This window comes from Anomalospiza imberbis, chromosome 8 (assembly GCF_031753505.1).
Source record: "Anomalospiza imberbis isolate Cuckoo-Finch-1a 21T00152 chromosome 8, ASM3175350v1, whole genome shotgun sequence".
NCBI lineage: Eukaryota > Metazoa > Chordata > Aves > Passeriformes > Viduidae > Anomalospiza > Anomalospiza imberbis.
The window spans coordinates 30,191,661-30,213,464 of NC_089688.1; the positions used below are offsets into that span (position 1 = coordinate 30,191,661).

Below are 21,804 nucleotides of genomic sequence, written 5' to 3' on the forward strand. Positions count from 1 at the left end.
CAGCAAACACTGGGGAAATACAAATCCCCAGTTCTAAACTGGTTAAGCTTCCCACTCCCAAGGGCTTCAATGCTATCAGAAGTTCTGTCCTCTGCTGTGGTAGGCATTAAGAGTTTGCTATTACAGTGGATTTTCAAAAGGGGTAATCCTGAGATTACAAATAGTTGGCAAGTCCAGAACTGGATGGTCCCATTTCCTAGGCCCCAGCAGAGGGGAAAAAATCATGCACATGTTCAGTTCATTCTTATTCAGCAAAACATTGAAATACAGCTTCAGCATGAGGTCAAATACCACTGGAAGTGCCTGAAGTAATATGACTTCACCATTAAATCTTTCGAGAGCATAAAAAGAACATGAACTCAGTGCACAAGAATTACACCTTACAACATGCATATTATGGAGGCACTGACCTCTTCTTTCTCTGAGTTCCTAAAAATGAACAGGGCATGAAGCTCTAGGGGAAGAATCAGAACTTCCATCCCCACTTTTAACTAGGGAAAAGCCCATGGAAACAATTTTCTTTACACAATACCTGCAAGAGTGGCACAGAGTTAAAAGAAATAATCAAGTCTACCGAGGGAATTTGCATTCTCAAAAATGACAAACTAGACTTACATTTTTAAACATTGACTGTGACAGCAATGTATGAAATATATCTGGCCTTTCTGACAAAAAAAATAAGTACAAAATGTTCAAAAGCTAACTGTGCATTTAGGTTAGCCAGCACATAAACAAAAGTTCAAGACAAGCACTGCAAAAAAAAAATAAAAGGAAGAGTAAATAATGACAGAGTGGGAAACAGCCAGACTACAGCTGCAAAGCTTGTAAATAGAGCAAGCAGCTAATACACCTTCCCAGCTTAAACTGCAATTTAGTTAACACTGCAGTGAATTAATCAAAAAATATATGAACACATGAAAATCTCCATGCCAAAATGCACTTTGCAGTGCTGACACATTCCCAGGACGACACGGAATGCTCATTGGGAATGTCTTTCTCCACCAACCTTTGATTGCACAGGGCAGAAATAAATTCCCCTTGCTCTCAAGCTTGATGTGAGAGTGGCTGAACCCCAACCCCAACTCCCCATTCCACTGCAGCTCTCCAAAATCACAATTAGGAAACCCTGAAATATTTGAGTGGGTCAAACAAAACTCGGCAGGGTGATTTTAGCAGGAAAAAAATTGAGTAAAACAAAACCAGATTTGGTTTGTTGGTCCTTTGCCAAAGCACTGTTGCTGCACAGAGCAGGATTGTTCAGGAGACCTGGGAGAGACCAGATGCTTCCTGATAGCAGCATCTGATGTCACACTGGTATGAGGGACAAAGCCAAGCTTTGCTGAGATCAGTGTGCCCTGAGAGGGATATTTACTTATTTACTGTCACATTTCCTAATGGCAGTTAGGAGTTCTTCAGAGATTCTGCCTCTTTTAAAGCTTTTGTTCCCAAGGGAATAGAGGTTATCCCGTCCTCTGAAGAAGGTGATTGTCTACTGCAAAAAAAAAGGGGGGGAAATGTAGGAGATACAAAAATGAAAATCATGACTAGGGAAGTGTTTTGATTCAGCAATAAAGGCAAAGCAAAACAGACATCACTCTGAAAGAACAAAATCACACAGGAAGGGATTGGATTCTACTGAGCTTAACCCTGAAAGATGCACTCCCTTTATGATTAAATTTGCTATGAATGACTCACCCACAAACTCATGTGAAATATTCTCCTCAGCTGCTTCTCCCAGCAGTTCAGGAGGTAAAAGCTAGTCCCAAATAAAAATTATGAGGCAAAAATAAAAACCCAACCACGCTATCTCCCATTTCTCATCACCAAGATGCCTCACAAAAGAAAATAAAAGAATTGAAAGCATTTTAACTTGTGAAGTATGAAAGGCAATTCATGCTATGGAGGAATACCTCAGCCTTTCAGCTGGGAAACAGTCCTTCCACTTGGTTAATAGCTATCATGCAAAAACAATTAGTCATTCAAGCAATTAAGAAGATAAGTATCTCCTAAAAAGGTTCTGAGCTTTCCAAGCCCTAAATTCAACTGCTATAAACCTAGACTGTTCCTGAGTGTAATTTCCTTATTGTATGGCCTCTCCTGAAGGGATCCATTGTGTCTCATGTGTTGTAAATTCTTGATGCTCTTTTAGCTGCAGTCTGAGCCTCTGGTGAGTTCTCCTCTTGCTCCTCGCTCTTCTTGTGGTTTAGGAAGATGTCTGACTTCAGGAAGCGGCTGTAGCTGTCATATTTCATGAGGTTGAATATCTGGGAAGTGGGGGGAAAAGAATACAAAGCAAATGAGCTCAGTAAAATGAGATTTTAAATGAGCAGGATGCTTTAATTCCAATGTACTTTCATTCTGTCTGTACCAGAGCATTACTACAGAGCAGGATATTTTTAAAAACACACTTCCAACTCTCCGAGGGGCAGCATGTAGCCAACAATGTTGTGGGTTCCATGGTCACTGCCTGGCAGTAACAGCCACATTAGTTTAAAAATCAAATTATACTTTTCACAATAGCCAGCTTTGCACACCTAATACTGAAGGCGAGAGATGCCATGCCTGGGTCAGGGAGGAGATGATCAGATCCTCCTGGCAGGGTGTCTGGAAGGCGTTCAGAGGGACCAGGCAGAGTTCTGAAGAGAGGTACCTCTTATGCACCTTGCTGACTGCAGTGACTCCTGAATGCTGCAGAGTAACTCATGCAGAGCACTAGATAACTGAGGAAAGCCTCTGAATAATTTACACAAATACTGAAACAACTGTTTAGCCAATATTCCTTAAACCTATGCCAATCTTCCCATCCTTGTTAGACAAAATGCCAAGACTACTCTCAGGCCAGGTGAGAAATGTTGCAGGAACCTGCCACAAAGAGCTGACCTGGTATAGATGTATTTTGCCAGTTAAAATGTGGGTTGAAATTGCTGGTGGATTAAATTTGTGTAATTACAGTTTTCAGTAGGCCAAGAGCTTCTCACAGCCAGCATGGAAACATGAGGTCAGCCCCAAGCACAGCTTTTCTCTCCCAGGGCTTGAGTTCAGGCTCATCCTGAGCATAACTTCTGCTCTTCTATTTATACCCACTGCAGACAAAAAAAAAAAAAAAAAAAAAAAAAAAACCACCTACAACTCTTTTGGAGTTTTCTAAAACAAAAGGGTTGGGAGAAGAGCCTGGAATCTGTTCAGGTGTCAAGGTCAGGATTGTATTTTGCTTGGTGTTGAAACAGAGGGGAAGGGAAAAAAAGTAAACTTCAGAACTATAATTGAGACAAAACCAAAGCCAGCCTCACCCTCAGCCTATTATTTCACTGGTGGAGCCTCTCTGAGTCATGTTTCAGGACAGATTTTATTTTTTGATACTCAGAATAACTGAATTTCCAAGACAAATTCCTGGATTCTCGCCTGCAGGTGTGGCTACTCCATGTGTGGATAACTCATCTTTACCTTTACAGACCTCACTTCTAACTGATAGTACAATCAGCTAACACAATTCTTTGCCAAGACAAAAAACCAATCTCAAATTGCTTTTTCATTTCACATCCTTGAGGAACCTGGGCAGACACAGGCAAACACCTAAAATTTGACTGTTCTTGTCTGTGCATTTGCTGAAATAGCTCCCTTACAAGTAAATTACATGGTGGATTTTACTAGTGTTTGTTTACATATTTAAATATTTAAGTTATTGTCTAAAACTGTGGAGATATTATTCTTTGAGATACATACTGGAATATGAAAACAAAATCCCAAAACACCCACTCTGTGTAGAGCCTGATCTTCAGGGTCTGAACTCTTCCTGAGTTAAGCAAAGTCAAATTACACCTCCTGGCACTCGATAACTACAGTATAATTAAATTTATCCAACCAGCTCAAGGAAAAAAAAAATGTAAGGAAGACATTTCCTGCTAAAACATCATGCCTGTGTTAGGAACTTAGACCCCTCTTGTTTCTGGTATCACTTAAAGCATCTCCCAGAGAGAAAGAGCATTGAAGATCAAGATCTTCTGCAGTCTGGCCAGCCAAATACACAGAGCAGAGTTCACAATCATGGGCCAAAGCAGAACTCTCTTTTCCCCCTCCCTCCCTCCTCTCACTGCCTGTGTGGAGCAGGAACATTTACCCCACCAGTATTCTGGAGCACGTGGATCTCTGTGAACCACTCTCACACCACTTCCTTCAGCACAAACAAATGGCCTGGGGGCAGCTGGGGCCACCCCATTTAGCAGCCACACCCCACCAGTGTCCCCAGTTAAATCAGGAGCTCTCTGGAGAACTGAAGCCCTTGTTACTAGCACTGCTGTACACCAGACTGTGGCCTTCCAGCTCTGCCTTTTTCTCCTTCAGACCCACAGTGCCAGCAGTGCTTAACACTGCTCCTCAGAGAACAAATTACACCACTCTTCATAACTTTATAAGGATTGAAAACTGCAGAAGACCATAACTCTTCTACGCCATTATCTAACAGCAATAAACAGTAGCTTCAAGCCCTGGAAACTTGCAATGACCCATAAATGCTCTGCATTTGTTTTTAAAAGCTCACAGATTTTCTTCCCACACTAGTGGGATTCCTCTACCACTAGTCCAGTATGTTTCCAGTTCAGGTATTACTGATCCTTGGCTCTCCATGTGCATGTCATTTACAAAATAGCAAATATTTTAACGCCAGTATTCTCTCCAGCTTCACTCTTATAGTCACTCACCCTGAACTGCAGTGCTTAGATCTACCAGAACAGGTCCTTCCCTTTACCAGGGAAAGTCAGAACTTTTTCCATTAAAAACTCTGTTTCTTCACATGGAAATTGGGTTCAGGTATTTCTACTGCTAATGTCTTGGAGTCTGCCTGAAAAACAGCAGAGCCTTTTCTCCTCAGACCCCTCCAAGTGACCCAGCCAGTGCCCAGCCAATGTATCCAATACCTGATTGAAATGGGCTGAAAACACTGTTTAAATCACCGTGCTGTTTCTCCACAAAAGGAAAGAGCCAAATGGAAAATACAGGTAGTCCTGAGGATGGTACAGGAATTAAAAATAGTACTGCAAGTGCTGGAAAGCTGCAGATAAGAATGACTCACTTCATAACTTATGCTTTGAAATCAGCTGAATATCAAGAAAATTTACCACCTAAAGACATGCCTGCAAAATTTCTAATTTCTACCAGACCTCCCAGGTTCTTTAGGGAAAGGCAAAGCAGAGACCAACTCCTCTAAGTCCTGCACATTGCAGAAGAGGAGGGTTTTCAGAAAATTCTGCTATATTCATGTCAAGATAAATACCAAAGCAAAGTAAAATGAAGAAATTTGAGCCCTCAAGGAAACCAGGGGCAACTACAGAAACAAACATCAGCAATGACTCAGAACAAGAGAATACACAGGAAAACAAAGGCACTGAGTTAGTCAGGGCTATTCTCAAGCTACCCACGCAGGAACCCAGCAGAAAACTCCATCCAGTTTTCCAGGAAAGTCCTGAGTTGGAATTAGAATGATTGCATTGAGTCTCTTAATTAACTGGTGGTAGTGAGATGGGCCAAGAACCTGGAATACCTCAGAGCAGCTGCATCAATATCCCCAACATGGAAGCAACCCAGCTCTGTGCTTACCTGTTCAATCATGGCTAGAAAGCACAGTTCACTAAAACCAAAAATGTTCACTAAAGACAAAAATGAATGAAACTGTTATTGAAATAAACAACTTTACCTGGTCCTGGAGCTTCTGAAACATGAGAGGGTGAGGCGTCTCCAGGATGGTCTCACTCAAACGAGACTGCCCTTCAACATTGACCTGGGAGGAAGCTTTACTGGACAGGAAAGTCAGGTAAATCTCTTTAGCTTTTTCCTGCATCTGCAAAAGGACATTTATTTAAAGAATTATTTGCTGTGGGAATGTTCTCTGCATCTCTCAGGTTTATCTCACTGTAGTGGAAGAGGAACACCCCTGCTGGCCAAAAGCTGCACTGGTATCAGTGCAAGCTGCCAGAATTCAGCTCATGGGGCAGGTTGGCATGTTTGAAGCTCAGCAGCCAGTGTAAAACTGCTCAGCATCATCAAGTACATTTTGTCTTTGCTTTTAAGACAAATGTTTTTCCCAATAGATCCTCAGTGTGGGCAAGAAACCCAGAGGAAGAAAAACTGGGAACTTGCTACAAGGGAAAATTAAGTGAAGAAACTCCAACAGCTTGGCTCATTGGCAAAGATAGGACTCTCAACAGCCTCTGAGATGTGATAAATAAGGGCCTGACCTGCATAAAGCTGTTTGTTTGTAGGTATTTGCCCTATTTCAGAGCTCTTCCCTTGTCAAACCAGTAACAGCAATAACATCTTGACTCATCCAGCATCTTGAAGCTTCAAAGCAGCGAGTAGCCACAATCCCCTGAAGTTCAATGAAAGGCCCCTTAACAGATGGTTGGATAAGAGGAAGCCAGAGAGGGAGAAGAGAACCAAGCCAGGCAAGAGCCAAGCCCCCTGCTGCAATCTGAATTCTGCATGCTGAGAGCAAGCCAGCAGCAGCTGCTCTGGGCCATCCCGAGCCCTGGGCACTCACCAGCGTCCCCAGGGTTCCTCTAATGAGCAGCCACAGCTCCACAGCAGCTAAGGGGCTGTGCCTTTCATGGGAACAGGCTTGAAGAAGGAAACATTTAAATCCTGCCCATGAAGGAGTCTCAGAATTACTTCCATGTTTTACAGCTGAGGTACATTTACACGTGGGGGTTATTAGAAGAAAAGCTGCATGTGCTTGAACATTCAGGAGGCCTAGAGAGTTGGGGCTCTCTCACTGCTGAAGGGGACACCCATGCTCTAGTATTCCTTTTTAAGACTCATTATTCATCTGGTGGGTAGAACATTACGTGTCAAGTGCATTAGGTCACAATGAACTGTTTTTAACAATTTCCAACTTGTTTCACAGCTCAGGGAGGACTGGGTCAGCCACTTCTGTTCTAAATAACCAATTAATCCAAGGGATCAAAGGTGTGACTGCTACAAGTGGCAAAGTTAATGTCCTAATGAGGGCACAGTAAAGGGACCTTCAGCTATTATTGCATGAGCAATTGTATTGCCAGTCCCACCCAAATGACTTTTGAGCTTGCTGTCCACTTTCAACCATACTTGAGAGAGGGGCAAAGGACTGAGAAAAAGAAATTACCCTCCTGCTGAGCCAATGGAAAATCAGCAGGAGAAAAGAAAGGGAGAGGAAAAGCAGCACAGGCACCAAGGGAAAAGCTGCAGTATGTGCTCAGGAGATCTCTGCTCTACTTGAACTGCCAGGATGTTCTTTGCTGCTGGCTAATCAAGGCAGATGTAGCTCTTCACCAGCCCCAGCACAAGGTGCTGCTCGCCCAAGGACACAGGAGCAAGCTGGGCACTACAGAGAAAGAGCAGAGGGAGGCTTGAGAGGGAACACAAAACTGGAAGTAACCGTGAGGAAGTTTAAAGAGCATGGAGAGGAACAACAGGACTGTGTGGGAGGCTGGTGAAACAGGGAGGCTCTTTGGATTTTGCGAGGAAGAATAACAAAGAAAGGAAGTGAAAGAGCTGTGGTAGGGATAGGAGGCCATTGCAGAGACACAGAGGACCTGGCTTTATAGCAGTGGGGAAATATGGAAATGCACAGCTGAACGTTACAGGTTCTGCTGCAAATAGAACTGTTCTGCTACGTCTGTGCTTCGCAGTACAGCAGCTGATTAGCTACAGCTTATAATTTGCTTTAAAAAGCAAGAACAGTTAAAGCTGCCAGTGTGCTCATACACCCCCCAAATGTCACTCAGGCAGAGCCAGGTTCAGGTGGAGGAGGCAGAGATTGTCCCTGTTCACTCGGTGGCATTCTCTGCTCTGCACCAGCCTGAAACTGAAGCCTCAGCACAGGAGACTCAACTCTGGAACTGAAACAGCTCTTAAACTGGGATCTTGTTCACAGGTGGTTATTAAAGGATTTCTGGCAGTCCCCAGTTCCATCTGTGTGCTCTCCCCAGTGTCCGTGCCAGATTCCCATTTGAGTATGAAGTTCTGCCTGGAGCACCCCCCTCGCTATTCCAGTGGATCCAGTATTCCCCCCACTTCCTTTCCTGAGGTCAAGCTCAGCTCCCAAGCATGTGTGGCTCCCAAACGAGATGGATGGGAGCCCCAGATGCTCACCAGACCAGGCTCCCAGCACTCTGCAGCTGTGCAGCATTACCCAGCCCTTGCTACATTCCACATGGGAAGCACCAGAGGAAACTCCTCAATGTACAGGACTTTGTTCTGGAATCATTCACTACAAAACTTCAACATGGACATTTTGGTGGGTTATAGCAATAGCTCAAAATATTCCCTGTTGTTGGAAGCCTTTATTACAATCTGTGATTTATTTCTGAAGCTCAGCTGCAAGAGGAGAAACATTTAAACCCTGGGAAGCAGCACGACTGACATGTTGTTTATTTAATTAACAGTCACAAATGCAACAACATATGACTAACTCCAACAAAATATTTAAAGTTAAATTTTATTCCCTTATCCCCACCACTCCCATTTCAGTAATTAAATATGTGCTCTAGCACAAGGGCCACATGGGTGGCAGCAGAACTCACTGCTACGAGTGGACTTGACCCCATTGCTTTCTCAATCTTCACTAAACATTAAATCTGTATTTTAACTTCAATTTTAAAATATTTTTTTTTTTTTTAAGCTACAGAGATGTGTCTTGAGCTGAGGGGGAACTTTGTACCTTCCTGTTAGAAGAAGATGGGCTGAACTCTAAAACCTGCCTAGAGCAGCAATGCACTCTGCCTGCTGCCTCGCTCTGCAGCTGCCAAAAATCTCCCCTGCTCCCTGAATCTTCCACTCTGATGGAACAGCAGCCTGTACAAAACCAAACACTGCCCCAGGCTGGCAGAGAAAGGATAACGAGAAATATCCCTGGCACAAGGGATGCTTGACCCACTGCTCATGTGGTGACCTTCGGGCAAGTTTAACTGACCAAGCAGAGCCCCAGGCCAGAGCTCTCATGTCCAGTAAAGAAGAGTTTATTTCATCCTTTAAAAATGGGGGGGGGGAGAGGGAAATCCCATTCACAGAATCATGGAATGGTTTGGGCTTGAAATTACTTTGAAATAATTTTGAAATAAAGTAAGTTTGAAACTACTTTTTGAAACACTTAGCTACTTCCAACCCCCTGCAGGGACAGGGGACATCTCCAAGTAGATCAGATTGCTCAGAGCCCCAGCCAGCCTGGCACTGAATGTTTCCAAGGATGGGGCATTGATCACCTCTCTGGGAAACCAGTTCCAGTGTTTCACCATCCCCACATTAAAGAATTTCTTCCTTATACCTAATCTAAACTTGCCCTATGTCAGTTTGAAGCCATTTCCCTGTCCTGTCACTCCATTCCTTTGTCAAAAGTCCCTCTCCAGCTCTCTTCAAGCCCCTTTAGGCACTGAACGCCTCCTCTTCCCCAGGCTGAGCACCCCCAGCTCTCCCAGCCTGGCTCTAGAGCAGAGCTACTTCAGCCCCTGGAGCATCTCCGTGGCCTCCTCTGGACTCCCTCCAACCTGGGTTAAACTGATATCAGCTCCATCTGACCAAGAGCCTCAGTGTCTATGAGCTCATCTGTGTGGGAAACCAGTTTTAAGGAGAAGTGAATTACAAAACAAGTAAAATACTCTTTTTAGAGTACTGTGTGCACACTAGAGAAATGCAAAGGGACTTCTGCAAGAGTCACTTTCAGAAGAAAAATCCACGCTTCATGCTACCATAAACACTGGAAAGATTTCTATTTTTAGTGCTTTTCCTAGCTTTGTAAATTATCTAAACAAAGCCACCCATAAGCAGTAGCTACAGAAATTTACTGTAAGTCTGTGTCATTCTGAAGCACATTTATCCAGCCAGTTATAATAATTTGGGCAACCCCAGACTCCAGGCTGACCATACTATGGAATGACTGGTGCTGGATAATTAACCCAAATAGAACCTAGTTAAGTCTCTGTCCATTCATTTGGCAATTCATTGAAGAATTCACCAAGCTCCTATCCCTGTACATCACTTTAACATTTTCTCTACTGGCATCCTAAATTAGCAACCCTAAATCAGTTAGAAATATGGAAATTATTTAGCAAGGGAAAATATGATTATTATCCCACTGAAAGCGTGGGACTTTACAGAAAAGTCGACTGACTGGTTGTTCTTTCCTCAAGACTTCTGTATTCCTGGACTTTAATGAGGGAGGGAAGCAGCTGAATACACAAAACTGGAATTACTAAATGTTTCAAAGTTCACAGACATATTGAACATTTCCCTCTTCTTGCAAAAAATAGTATTGTTATATTTTTATGGATTTATCAATACCCAAAAATACTCACAGCTAAACCCAGCAAAATTGTTTTGAGGGGAATTTTTTTTCAGTGCAAAACACAGGATATTTACAGAAAGTAGATTCCCCTACCCAAAATACATTGTTTGGAAAGGCAAGGAATTTTTTTGTTGTTGAAAATCTGCTGGGAAACTGTTTAAGCTGACAATATTTGACTGACCTTAAGAGAGGAATCTGCAGTCTGGACACAGCCCTCTTACACCTGCACTTCATAACACCTCTCCTAGCCCAGCTCTCCTACCTGATTCCTATCTCTGGGCATTTCTGATGTTCCTCCAAGCACATATAATCCCACAGCACACCCCTGGAAAAGCTGCAGCCCACGGCTGGGACAGGAGCACTCTGTGCTGGGTTCAGAACTGGCTGCATGGCCGGGCCAGAGAGTGGTGGTGAGCGGTGCTGCATCCAGCTGGGGACAGTCACCAGTGCTGTCCCTCGGGGCTCTGTGCTGGGCCAGCTCTGTCCAATATTTTTATTGATGGCATGGATGAGGGGATTGAGTCTTTCATTACTAAACTTCATAAATAAAATAATTTCATTAGTAAATCTGCAGATGACACTGAGCTGAGAGCGTGTGTCCATCTGTTGGAGGGTAGGAGGGCTCTGCAGGGAGAGACCTGGAATGGTTGGAGGGATGGGCAGGGTCTAACAGGATGAAGTGTAATAAATCCAAGTGCCCAGTCATCCATTTTGGCCACAATAACCCCTGCAATGCTATGGGCTGGGGATGGTGTGGCTGGGCAGTGCCCAGGCAGAGAGGGACCTGGGGGAGCTGGTCGACAGCCGGCTGGACATGAGCCAGCAGTGTGCCCTGGTGGCCAAAAGGCCAGTGGCTCCTGGCCTGAATCAGGAAAGGTGTGGCCAGCAGGGGCAGGGAGGTCATTCTGCCCCTGTCCTGGGCACTGGTGAGGGCACACCTCGAGTGCTGTGCCCAGCTCTGGCCCCTCAGTTTGGGAAGGACCTTGGGACGCTGGAGCGCGTCCAGAGGAGGCAACGAGGCTGGAGAGGAGGGGCTGGGAACACAAACCCTGTGAGGAACGGCTGAGGGAGCTGGGGGTGCTCAGCCTGGAGAAAAGGAGACTCAGGGGTGACCTCAGCACTCTCCACAGCTCCTGAAAGGTGGCTGTGCTCAGCTGGGGTTGGGCTCTGCCTCCAGGAACTGACAGAACCAGAGCACACAGCCTCGAGCTGCACCAAGGGAAATACAGGCTGGATATCAGAAAAAGGTTTTTTACAGAAAGGGTGATAAAGCTCTGGAATGGCTGCCCAGGGAGGTGGTGGAGTCACCATCCCTGGGTGTGCTTAACAAAGCCTGGATGTGGCACTGGGTGCCAGGGTTGAGTTGAGGTGTTGGGGCTGGGTTGGACTCGATGATCTTGAAGGTCTCTTCCAACCCAGTGATTCTGTGATTCTGTGATTCACTTGGAAGAGGTTTAAGGGGTGTTTTCCTACTCTCACCTCTTCATGGTCCCAAATGTGCCCTTTGGCAACAAGGGCTGCACTCAGGTAAAAAGCATAAAAGTAGGATTTCAAAAAAAAAGAGCTTTAAGAGTCTGACTGTCAAGGACAGGGATACTCACTTAGAGTTTTGATGCTACTTAATTTCATACACACAGAATGAGCTCTTAAAGAGCAGATAAATTAAAAATTTCTCAAGAAAACAATAAAACAAACAAACAAACAAAAAAAACAGACACAAAAACATGTTGAGAAACAAGCAAGCAAAACATGGTACATATTTTAGGCCTGATTCTATGGGCTTCAAAGTCTAAATGTGAAAGTGGATCCTGTGTTCCTGGTGGATCTCAATGGATCCTGGTGGATCCAAGCAATGGGAAAAAAAAAAAAAAACTTATTGGAGGCACCTGGTTGAAAAATTTTCCATTAGAATATTTCCTACTAGAAAGGTGGAGCTGTCATGAAAATGAAAAGGTTCTGCAGGTATGCATCAATTTGGATAAATATTTAAGCAAAGAAATTCAAACAGAGCCCTTATGTTTTGTAACTTGTAATTTGATAAGGTAAAATGTTTCATTTTGGTGCTGTAAAATATTTTTGTTTGGGCCATTTGTTATTTTTATGTTCCACTAAGATAGCACAGTGGTGTAAATTTCCAGCTAATACCTGCTGTGCTCTAAAAAAGTTCTGAATGAAATATCTTTATATTTGCAAACAAGAGGATGCAACATCACTGAATTAATAAAACTTTTGCTACTCCCTAAAAACTACAAAAAGTTCTGTTTTCAAAACATGGGAAACTTGACAATTTCAGCACTTTGTTTTGATTTGAAATAAAACCAGCTTTGTTTCCAAACAATTCCACCAGGATGATTTTAGTGCAATTTCTTCAAATATATTTATTTGCATTCACTCAAAGCACATTATGCAACAGAGATGTTTTAACTCCAGCTCTGCTAAGTAAACTTTGTTGACAAGCAGAATTTATTTAGGAAACATACCTGCTTTTTTCCCTGTGTTTTCTTAAATTCTTCACATGCTAACCAGAACAAAACGTTTTCTTCACTAAATTCTTTCTTTAAAAATTCCTAGGAAAGAGAAAGACAAACACAGAAAGGTTAGGATCCAATTCCTCAGTTGTTTTCTCCTCTTTTAGCTAGAAGCTGCCTACAATTCACTTTACCATGAGTTTACCCAGCCCAGTGTCACAGAACCACTGCATTTGTGCATCTGCAGGATATGGAAGACTCTGACATTCTGCTCTTTGAAAGCACATTCCAGGAGGAGGATGGGCTACATCTAATCTCAGACCATATCAGTAACTAACAGGAACAGCTTCTTCAGCCTCCCTGAAATAACTCGAGCGCTTTTACAGCCACTGCTCAAAGGGAAATCCAAAAAGATATGGATTCATCCCCAGGTGAGTAAAATGAACCATTTTAATGAGAGTCACAATTAGCTTGGGATTCTCTTGTAGTATCTTTTTGACTTTTGTAATGAGTAAAATCTCTACAAATAAAAGTGTTTCTAAACGTGATCATCAGTGGCAATAAATTCACTCAAACAAACTGAAGCAGAAGATGTAACTGAGTTCTCTACGCTGTTTAAACACAGCACATTCCTCCAAAAGTGAGGCATGCTTTCAAAGGGGAAAAATGTACATTAAATTTTTTTATGAAATATAATGACTGAAACTTTTATAGCTCTGAGATCATCAGTTTTCTCTTTCAAGTGTTAGAAAATAGAGACTAAGTAATGCTGGAATTAAACAGCACCAAGATTACTTTTTTTTTTTTAATAATTTAAAATCAGCATTTTGTTATTCTTGTTTACCTCAGTTTTCAAACCAGTCTGGCAGGAAACCATTTTGTCCCAGTGCATTTTATCAGTACAGTATGGCAAAAGCACTTTGAAGTAGGCAGTTCCTATTCTTACATCTTTCATGGCAAGAAGGCCTTGAAACACCAACTCACCACCCTCACCTAATTAAACTTCAAGCCATTTTGAGCTGCACCAGCCCACACTTTGTAGTAAACTGAAAGGGAATATTTTCAGTAGAGCTGCTAAACACAGAGCAAGAGCCACAGAGTCATCAGATTGCTCCTGGTAACTCATTGCTTAAGGACAACGTGTGAGAAGTGAGAGCCCAGGATCTCCGTGACAAATAATGCCTGGCAGGAGGGATCCGTGGCCCAGGGACTGCGGTTTATCCAACAGCATCTTGTTAATCCTTGCAAGAGAGGACAGATCCCCTCGGGAAGGTGCAGCCAAAAGGCTTGCCCGTGCCTCTTGAGCACAGGCTGCAGTGGCAGGGGGCAAAAGGAGCCACCTGGGAAGCTCTGCCAGTGGCACAGCTCCAGCTCTGCTCAGGCCACTCATCTAGAGGGATGTGTGCCTCTGCTCACAGTGCTGGCACAGCTGCACCCTTCATGCTGAGGCTCATTCTGCTTTAAAACCTGAACTTTGCTTTATGTAAATATTCATATTGAATATATCGACCCTAAACCGTTTCACTCCTTCCGGGTCTTCGAGGAGGTTCTCCAGTGACGTGGCCCATTTCGAGGTCCCTTTCAAGGTTTGCTGGCTGCTGCTTGGGTGGCCCTCACCATCATTTATCTCTGGAAAAAGAATAAAATGAAAAAAACAGCATCTTCTTTAGAAAAAGACAAGCATCAGCCACATGGATGTCTCCCCCATTTCCCCCTGCACTCCCGATTTCAGCTGCTCTCTTTAAAGGAAACGCCATAAAACTGAAAATGAACACACACACGCACACATACAGACACTTGAATTCTGCTTTGCTTGTAAGGAGGCAAAAATTCCTTAAAGCCACATAATTCATGAGCATGTAAGAAGGCACTGTCACTGCTTTATAGGGGTTCAAGCACCTCCTGCCTGGGGCACACAATGACCACAGTCCATATTTTGCTCTGGCACTGTCAACAATGTTGGCCTCTCTAAAGGAACTTCTGGCCAGTCACACACGTGAAATTTATTTTTAAGAAGAGAATCATCACTGGAAGCTGGATGATCGGTAAAAGCAGAGACAGAAAGAAAAATAATGGTTTGTTTAGCAGGAGAACCTGTCCAAGATATTAATCCAGTCCAATGGGAGGAAAGACACCCAGCAGAAGAGCATCACTACAGCTGAGGCAGCCTGGTTTTGGGCAACAGGGTGATTTTACTGTTTGTTTCCAAGTCCTGAAATTCTCCTTTTATAAGGTGTACTGGACTGTGCCCACATCTGATCTGCCAGCCAGCCTTCTCACAGATGAATACAATTCCTATTTTCTCTATCCCAGGAACAAGTGCATTTCATTCAGGCTGGTCACAGCAAAAAAACCCATTTGCTGGAGACCCTTCAGAAAACCTGTTACTTGGAACAACTCCAGGAATGCTATTGCTCATCTGAAAAACTCTAACACAGACATAAAGTGCTCAGCGTCCTCTCCTCTAACACACAAAATGCCCTGGGAACACAAGGGGGGAAGTCAGAAGGATAAGAGCTGCACTTCAGGTCACTGTGCACTGGAGAGATGCACAAAACTCTTACTGCAACCAGTAGAACTTCTATTTATAACTCCTTCATTTCTCCCTTACCAACTTACTGGAAATGTGGATCTGGTTCTGCTTAAGCTCTGCTTTAAAAAACTCTTCTTTCACCATGAAACTAATCCTCACTAAGTATCTCAAAAACTCTCTATGCAGAAATACATATATAGATATATATTTATATATAAATACACACTAGCAGATGCCCTTTCCAGCTGGTGACTGGAAATAAAGCTGAGGTTAAAGCCCTACAGAATATTGGCATGACAGCAGAGGCTCCTGAGCTTTGGTTGGTAGGGACCTGTGGAGTCTGTTTGTTTTACCAACTGCTCTAAATGAATGAACATCTCTCCTGCCTTGATAGGGAGGGGATTTTGTTTTAGAAACTCTCTGCTAGCTTCAAGGTCAGGAGCCAGAACCTAAGGATTGTGTCCAAACCACAGCTGCAGCCTTCACACGTGACAGGAGCACAGCGAGCTGACACCGCCTCAGTTTGCCCCCCTTCGTGCAAAAGGATGTGGTTCTTGATTAGCACTTGAAAAAAATTGTTTTAGAAACCTGACTCAAAGTATTTGGGCATCTAATCTCAGTAAAATCTGTGAGATTTGAGTGGGAATGGCCAAGTGTATTGCAGCAGAGCACAAAACCCTCTGGGGAGCTCGGATGTGTGGTTGTGTCCACGCTCACCTTGGAGCAGGAAGGCAGCTCTGGCTGTGCAGCTGCTGGTGGCTGCAGAACCAGGCCATTCCCTCACTCAGCATGGTTTAGCACACAAAAGGAGGGGGCAACATTTGATTTCCAGTGTTTCTTTTCCAGCCAAATCTGAAGTGGACACTAATGATTACTTTGAAAAGCATGTGTTTCAATGAGCCAATGCAGACCCAGGCCCTTGAAAACCTAAAAAAAAAAAAAAAAAAAAAAAAAAAAAAAAAAAAAATCTGGTGAGGAAAGACCAGAATAAGTTCTTCCAGAAACCCAGGGTACATCAATCTGCTTATCTTCTGCTGCTTTAACTGATCTCCCATTTTACTGCTGGCCATTCTCTATCCTCCCTGATCATAATTTTCCCCATTTTCCTCTCACTTCCAGCCTACCCAGCACAGCCCAGCTCTACTCTTTCCTTTGTGTTCTGCCCCCTCTCCTCCTTGTCAGCCTCCAAACCCTGCTCCCTCTATTCCCCTTTTCCCTGCACTCTCCTCCTAGAGCCTTAACTTCTATTTGGTTTTGAAGGGAGGACCTACAAGACATCTTCCTAGTGTCCGTTCTGCTGAGCCTTGTACAGAACACTATCACTCAGTTTATTTCCTTACTTAACCAGCTCTCCACAACCCAAAAAACACCATGCTACAGAGACAAGGGTTGTCTGTCCATTGCAAGCCTTCCATTTACCCCTTGCCTCATTTATTCCATTTCTTCCTTGCCTCATTTATGTCCCCAGAGCAGAGGCTGAGGGATGTCTCAGGTGCTGGGCAGCCCTGGGTGCCAGAGGTGCAATCCCAGCTCAGCCCAGCCTACAGCTCCCAGCACTGCCCACCCCAAGGCTGGGGACACCAGGCTGAGCATCATTAATCCCAATGTCCAGAGTCCCTCTGCAACCACCATGAAACATCAGCATTCTCCTTCAGCACAAACATAAATAGGCTGCAGATGACAGTAGGAAACACCCTGAATTTCATGAGGCTATTAAAACTGCTGGGTATTTTTATTATATCCCATTAAATATGCCATCACCAACATTTATTCTAATACAAAAGTGACCCGACATCCTCTCAGTCAGGATCATAACCTCCCGCTCCACATGCTGCTTTCATGTAGCAGATTTAATATGTGATTTTCACTATTTTTAAAAAGACAGAAAAGAGGTTTTCCCCACAAATGACTCCAGAAGCTGATCCCCAAATCTATCTCTATTACTAAATTACCTTAAAAATGATACTTTCACTGAAGTGCAAATTAATGAGTCTGAAACAATTCATTTGAGGAGGAAACACAGCAGTGTAGTTACATGAATGATCCTCCTGACACCTATTTATCTCTGATATTTTTAAAAAGGCAACTTTCTCCTGTTAAAATCATCTGCTGACAAAGTTAAGTAACATAGCCTTGGAAACAACCAGCTTGACCCCATCGTTTAACTGGAACCCAAATGTACATACATTTGTATGATCATTTAATTGAGGAAGGCAGACATTTGCTGTTACTAAAAACTGGGAGATAATTTTGTGCATCACAAAGGGCACTACAAAATGGCAGTTCTCCCACCAATATTTCTGTAAAAGTAACACCCAGAATGCGCATCAGATGATAAATAAGCCAAGTACATTTCTTACATTACAGTACATTTGTTACATTATAACATGCTAACTAAATTTCAGAGCAGAGCCTGCTGTCTTGTTACATGGGTTAGAAAGCAAGAGGCAGAGAAAGGCAGCAAGGCATGCACAGCAGAGCACAGTTGTAAGAGTTTCTGCTGAAGCAAACTTTCCACTGAGTTGGAAATCTGCTTCAGAGACACAACGGCTCACACGAGGAGCAGCCAGCTGCTCCTACCAACGCAGCAAATGATTGAGTGCTTCTTTTAACAGCACCATTCTTCAGAGGCACTCCGTGCTAAGCCAGCAAGCAGGCAGTTGCATTATCTGAGCATTATTTTAGAGGGAAACCTCGCAGAAGCTGCCTTCCCATCACACAATGGCACTGCAGCAGCAGGCTGCGGATAAAGGCTCTTTGTGCGCGGCAGAACGGTAAGTGCAGCACTAATAATGCCGTAATTATCAGCTGAAGAGTGCTAGCAAAAATGCCAAATATTTGCACCCTCCAAACAGGAACTTGGACTGAAATCCCAGGAGGCATCAATGCCATCGATATATACAACTTTGCAGGTCAGAACTCACAGTCCTGGCCCTTGTTTCTGATAAGCACGAAGAGAAAAAACCTGCGGGAGCCCATCACACGGAGTGATTCAGACACGGCTAATTGAGTTAGCCATGCTGATCACTCTGCCTTCCAAAGCACTGCACACTCCAGCCCTTTCCCAAGCTGCTCCCACTCTCCAGCTGCTGATAGCGTGGCCTTTGTGGCACCATATCGAGCAGCACCGACTCACACCCTTCACAGAGTCCTGCTGAACACATCGCTCCCCAGCCGCCTGTCCTGCCCATCTCCTTCCCGCACACACCTTCTGCCCCCTCCCTAACACACAGCAGCCACACAGACACTCACAATGGCAAAAGCACCATGCCAACAGCACACCCCTCACTCCGTACTGAAGCACGGATGTACAGCAGGAAAAGCCGCTTCCATTTCTTTTTGTAGAACTTCTGACCAGTCGTCCCCTCACACAGACACTCAGCAGCCACACAGACACTCACAATGGCAAAAGCACCATGCCAACAGCACACCCCTCACTCCGTACTGAAGCACGGATGTACAGCAGGAAAAGCCGCTTCCATTTCTTTTTGTAGAACTTCTGACCAGTCGTCCCCTCACACAGACACTCAGCAGCCACACAGACACTCACAATGGCAAAAGCACCATGCCAACAGCACATCCCTCACTCCGTACTGAAGCACGGATGTACAGCAGGAAAAGCCGCTTCCATTTCTTTTTGTAGAACTTCTGACCAGTCGTCCCCTCATCCACCTGGATCATAAATCTGCAAGCCGTGAGCCTTTATTATTACTTTAAAAGCACTCTTAATAACTTGTCTTGTCCTACAGTCACCAGAATGCCTAATCAGCAACAATCACCAGTCTGGAATTAATAAATCCATGGTATGGAGCAGTGGGAAACTTCATAAGCAAGCAGCTGAAAGGGAAAATTCCCTTACTTTCCATGTATCCAAGCACCAGCGGATGAATCCTCACACAACAATTTTTTCCTAGTAGCAGCTGAATTTTAGACCTTTTTGCTACAGCAGTGCTGTCCTTTGCATGCGTGGGGTGTTCAGAGCACGAGCTTCAAGATCCTCTTTTGACTGTCTCTAGCAACAGATGGCTACTGGATTCCACTTTTAACTATAAGGAAGGAAACTAAAGGGACGTTCCTCTTTTGTAGCATCTCTGGAAGTGTTCACCAGACATATAGCCTTTAAAATACCCCTTCCCGCCTCTCCTCCCCCCCCCAAAAAAAAAAAAAAAACAACCCATAAAAAACCCCAGAAAACCCAAACAACACTAGACAAATATCTCATTTGGCTTTTCTTAGAAAGATTGCAACTTCTTCCTGCACACCATAAAACACAGTGTTATTTTCTAGGATTTGGAGGTTGCGACTGTTGCCCCAAAAGTCTCAGCGGTGACAGATATCAGACATCACCCCGTGGAACCGACAGACTCGCAGCATCGGGGCTACAAAACACACAACCGCGTTACAGCGCCTGTCTACAGAGGGATCCGTGATGCCCTACATTATTACTGCTTGGAAATCTCCATTCCAGCTTGAAGCCTCCGAAGGCAAACTGCTCAGAGTCAATTTGGAGTTCGAACAACCACGCTCTGATGTCCAGGGCTATCGCCTCGGCCCCGGTAACAGCAGCAGTTCCGACTGAAACTTGGCTGCCGAGGCACAAGCCCGAGCAGAACCCAGTTCCCTCTTCCGCGCTCAGCGGGAAGCGCCCAGAGCGCGCATCCCCCGCGGCCTCGCCCCGGGGCGGAGGGGCCGCCGAGCGGCCCCGGCCCCGGCCCCGAGCACCGGCGGGGCCCGGGGAGCGCCGTGAGCCCCGCGCTTCCCCCGGCGGGGCCCGGAGCGCAGCCCGGCCCGGCCCGGAGCGCAGCCCGGCCCGGCGCTCCCTCGGCGGGAGCGGCCGCGGGCTCGCCCGGGGGTCGCCGCCCCGTCCCCGTTACCTGAGGGCGGCCGCTTCCTGCTGAGCCGGCTCACGGCCCGGTTGAACATCCCGGGCGCCGCTCGGCCCCGCTGCCGAGCCCGAGGGCGGCCGCGCTGCCCCGCCCCGCCCCGCCCCGCCCCGGGGAGCGGCGCCAGCCCCGCACCTGCCCGGCCCCGCCGCGCCCGCGGAGCGCAGAGCCCGCGGGCCCCGGCGCGCAGGGACCTCCCGCGCTACGTGGCACTGGCGGGGCTTCGCCCCCTCGCACCCTTCCCGTCCTCAGCCCCAGCCACGCCGCCCCCGCTCTCGGAGCCCTGTCATCCCTCCCTTCTCTAACTCTTCCCGGCTCAAGCCTCCTGCTCCTCAACCAAAACTGCTCCTGTCATCGTGCTCGGGGACACGGGATAGCAGAGTCCCTGTCCCCGCCCGGCATTAGCCACCAAGCACCCTCCCCTGTCTTTGCTTTAGCCACCTCGGAGCAGGTGCAAGAAGCAGAAACACCTCCCCAAGACGGGCACCTTCATGAAATTGTGTCCTGTCTTACCAGAACTGACACACCAAGCTTTTTGTGTTGGAGTGACTCCTTTGCTCGTCCAACACTTCGAAGGACAATTATTTCTGAATAGAAAAGCGCAATTGCAATTTTAACAAACATACTTTCACTTTCAGAAATAATGTTTTTACCAACATATTTGTTCAAAAATCCAGCATGTGAGAAGTTTCTGTAATTCTGACAAAGCTGTGAGCCATCAAACAGACAATTACCTCAGCAAACAGTAGTGGGAGGCAATGGGAGCGCTTAAATCCCACTGGAAATATCACCAATACACAAAAAATTACAGAAACCACTGCTAGCAGACAAGTCAACAGTTGTTTTATTTCCACCTCAGCCAAATCCCATCCTGAACGCACAGTAACACATTGCTAAGAAGCTCCGTTCACAGAGGGAACTTGGATGGGCTCCCCATCTCACTGAAAATTATGGATATTTTCCACTTATATGCACAAGGCCAAGATCTCATTCCTGGGAACTGGTGACACCAGAAGACTGAACACAAGAATCAATTGCATATGTGCTTCCAAAATAAACAACATCACAATACCTTCCAGCTGAAGGGATTTGGCCTGCGCCCCCTGGACCTCTGCCTTCAGCACTGGAGCCAAAGGCTGTGTTAGCTGGTAATGATTTCTTGGCTTTTGGGGTGGATTAAAAAAATATAAAAGTTTGCTGTTCTGCTGCAGGAACTGCTCAGCAGCTGCACGTGGTGTTTTCAGGCAGATGTGTGAGACAGGCACAACATCTGGGACACAACTGGAAATTCCGTGCAAGCATCAGAAAAGCAGGCAGGGTGTAACACCCCGGCAGCAGCAGGGCCCGGGTGGCACAGCTGGGAGAGGTAGAGCACGTGGAGAGGCACATGGGAAAGGAGCAGGGGGCAGGGTGGCAGAAGACAGCTTGGACATGCACTTCCCAAAGCTTTTTTTAGTGCTATCCACTAGTGCCAGGTATTCCAGGCAGAACGTTTACACTGAAGCAGTACAGACAGCGCCAGATTTTATTTTTCTTTCAGAATCAGGTCACAAAGCCCAACGTTTCTATTTTAAGTCTTAGGAACTCACACTCCTAGGACAACTACATAAT

At 45.2% G+C, this 21,804-nt stretch overlaps 1 protein-coding gene and 1 long non-coding RNA gene across 3 annotated transcripts; one reads left to right on the top strand and one right to left on the bottom strand.

Moving 5' to 3' along the window:
• Positions 1-228: 228 nt before the first annotated feature.
• RGS10 (regulator of G protein signaling 10) lies at positions 229-20,326 on the bottom strand. 2 transcript variants are annotated; one of them, XM_068198220.1, is made up of 5 exons: positions 20,185-20,326; positions 14,288-14,406; positions 12,790-12,876; positions 5,690-5,833; positions 229-2,264 (listed from the first exon to the last, which is right to left on the bottom strand). In XM_068198220.1, the coding sequence occupies exons 1-5, from the start codon at positions 20,231-20,233 to the stop codon at positions 2,118-2,120; spliced, it is 546 nt and encodes a 181-aa protein (XP_068054321.1). In that variant the 5' UTR covers positions 20,234-20,326; the 3' UTR covers positions 229-2,117. The 2 variants fall into 2 exon arrangements, with proteins under 2 accessions (XP_068054321.1, XP_068054322.1); XM_068198221.1 differs by lacking the exon at positions 20,185-20,326 and adding an exon at positions 19,170-19,351.
• LOC137478372 (uncharacterized) lies at positions 5,894-7,185 on the top strand. The gene is made up of 2 exons (XR_011001525.1): positions 5,894-6,820; positions 6,896-7,185. It is a non-coding gene; the product is annotated as an uncharacterized lncRNA (long non-coding RNA).
• Positions 20,327-21,804: the final 1,478 nt, after the last annotated feature.

Coding starts and splice junctions, on each gene's coding strand:
- RGS10 (XM_068198220.1), bottom strand. CDS start 20,233: ATGTTCAACCGGGCCGTGAGCCGGCTCAGCAGGAAGCGGCCGCCCTCA. Junction 12,877..14,287: donor AAGGAGTGAAACGGTTTAGG/GTCGATATATTC, acceptor TCTCTTTCCTAG/GAATTTTTAAAGAAAGAATT. Junction 2,265..5,689: donor TTCAGAAGCTCCAGGACCAG/GTAAAGTTGTTT, acceptor CCCACTTCCCAG/ATATTCAACCTCATGAAATA.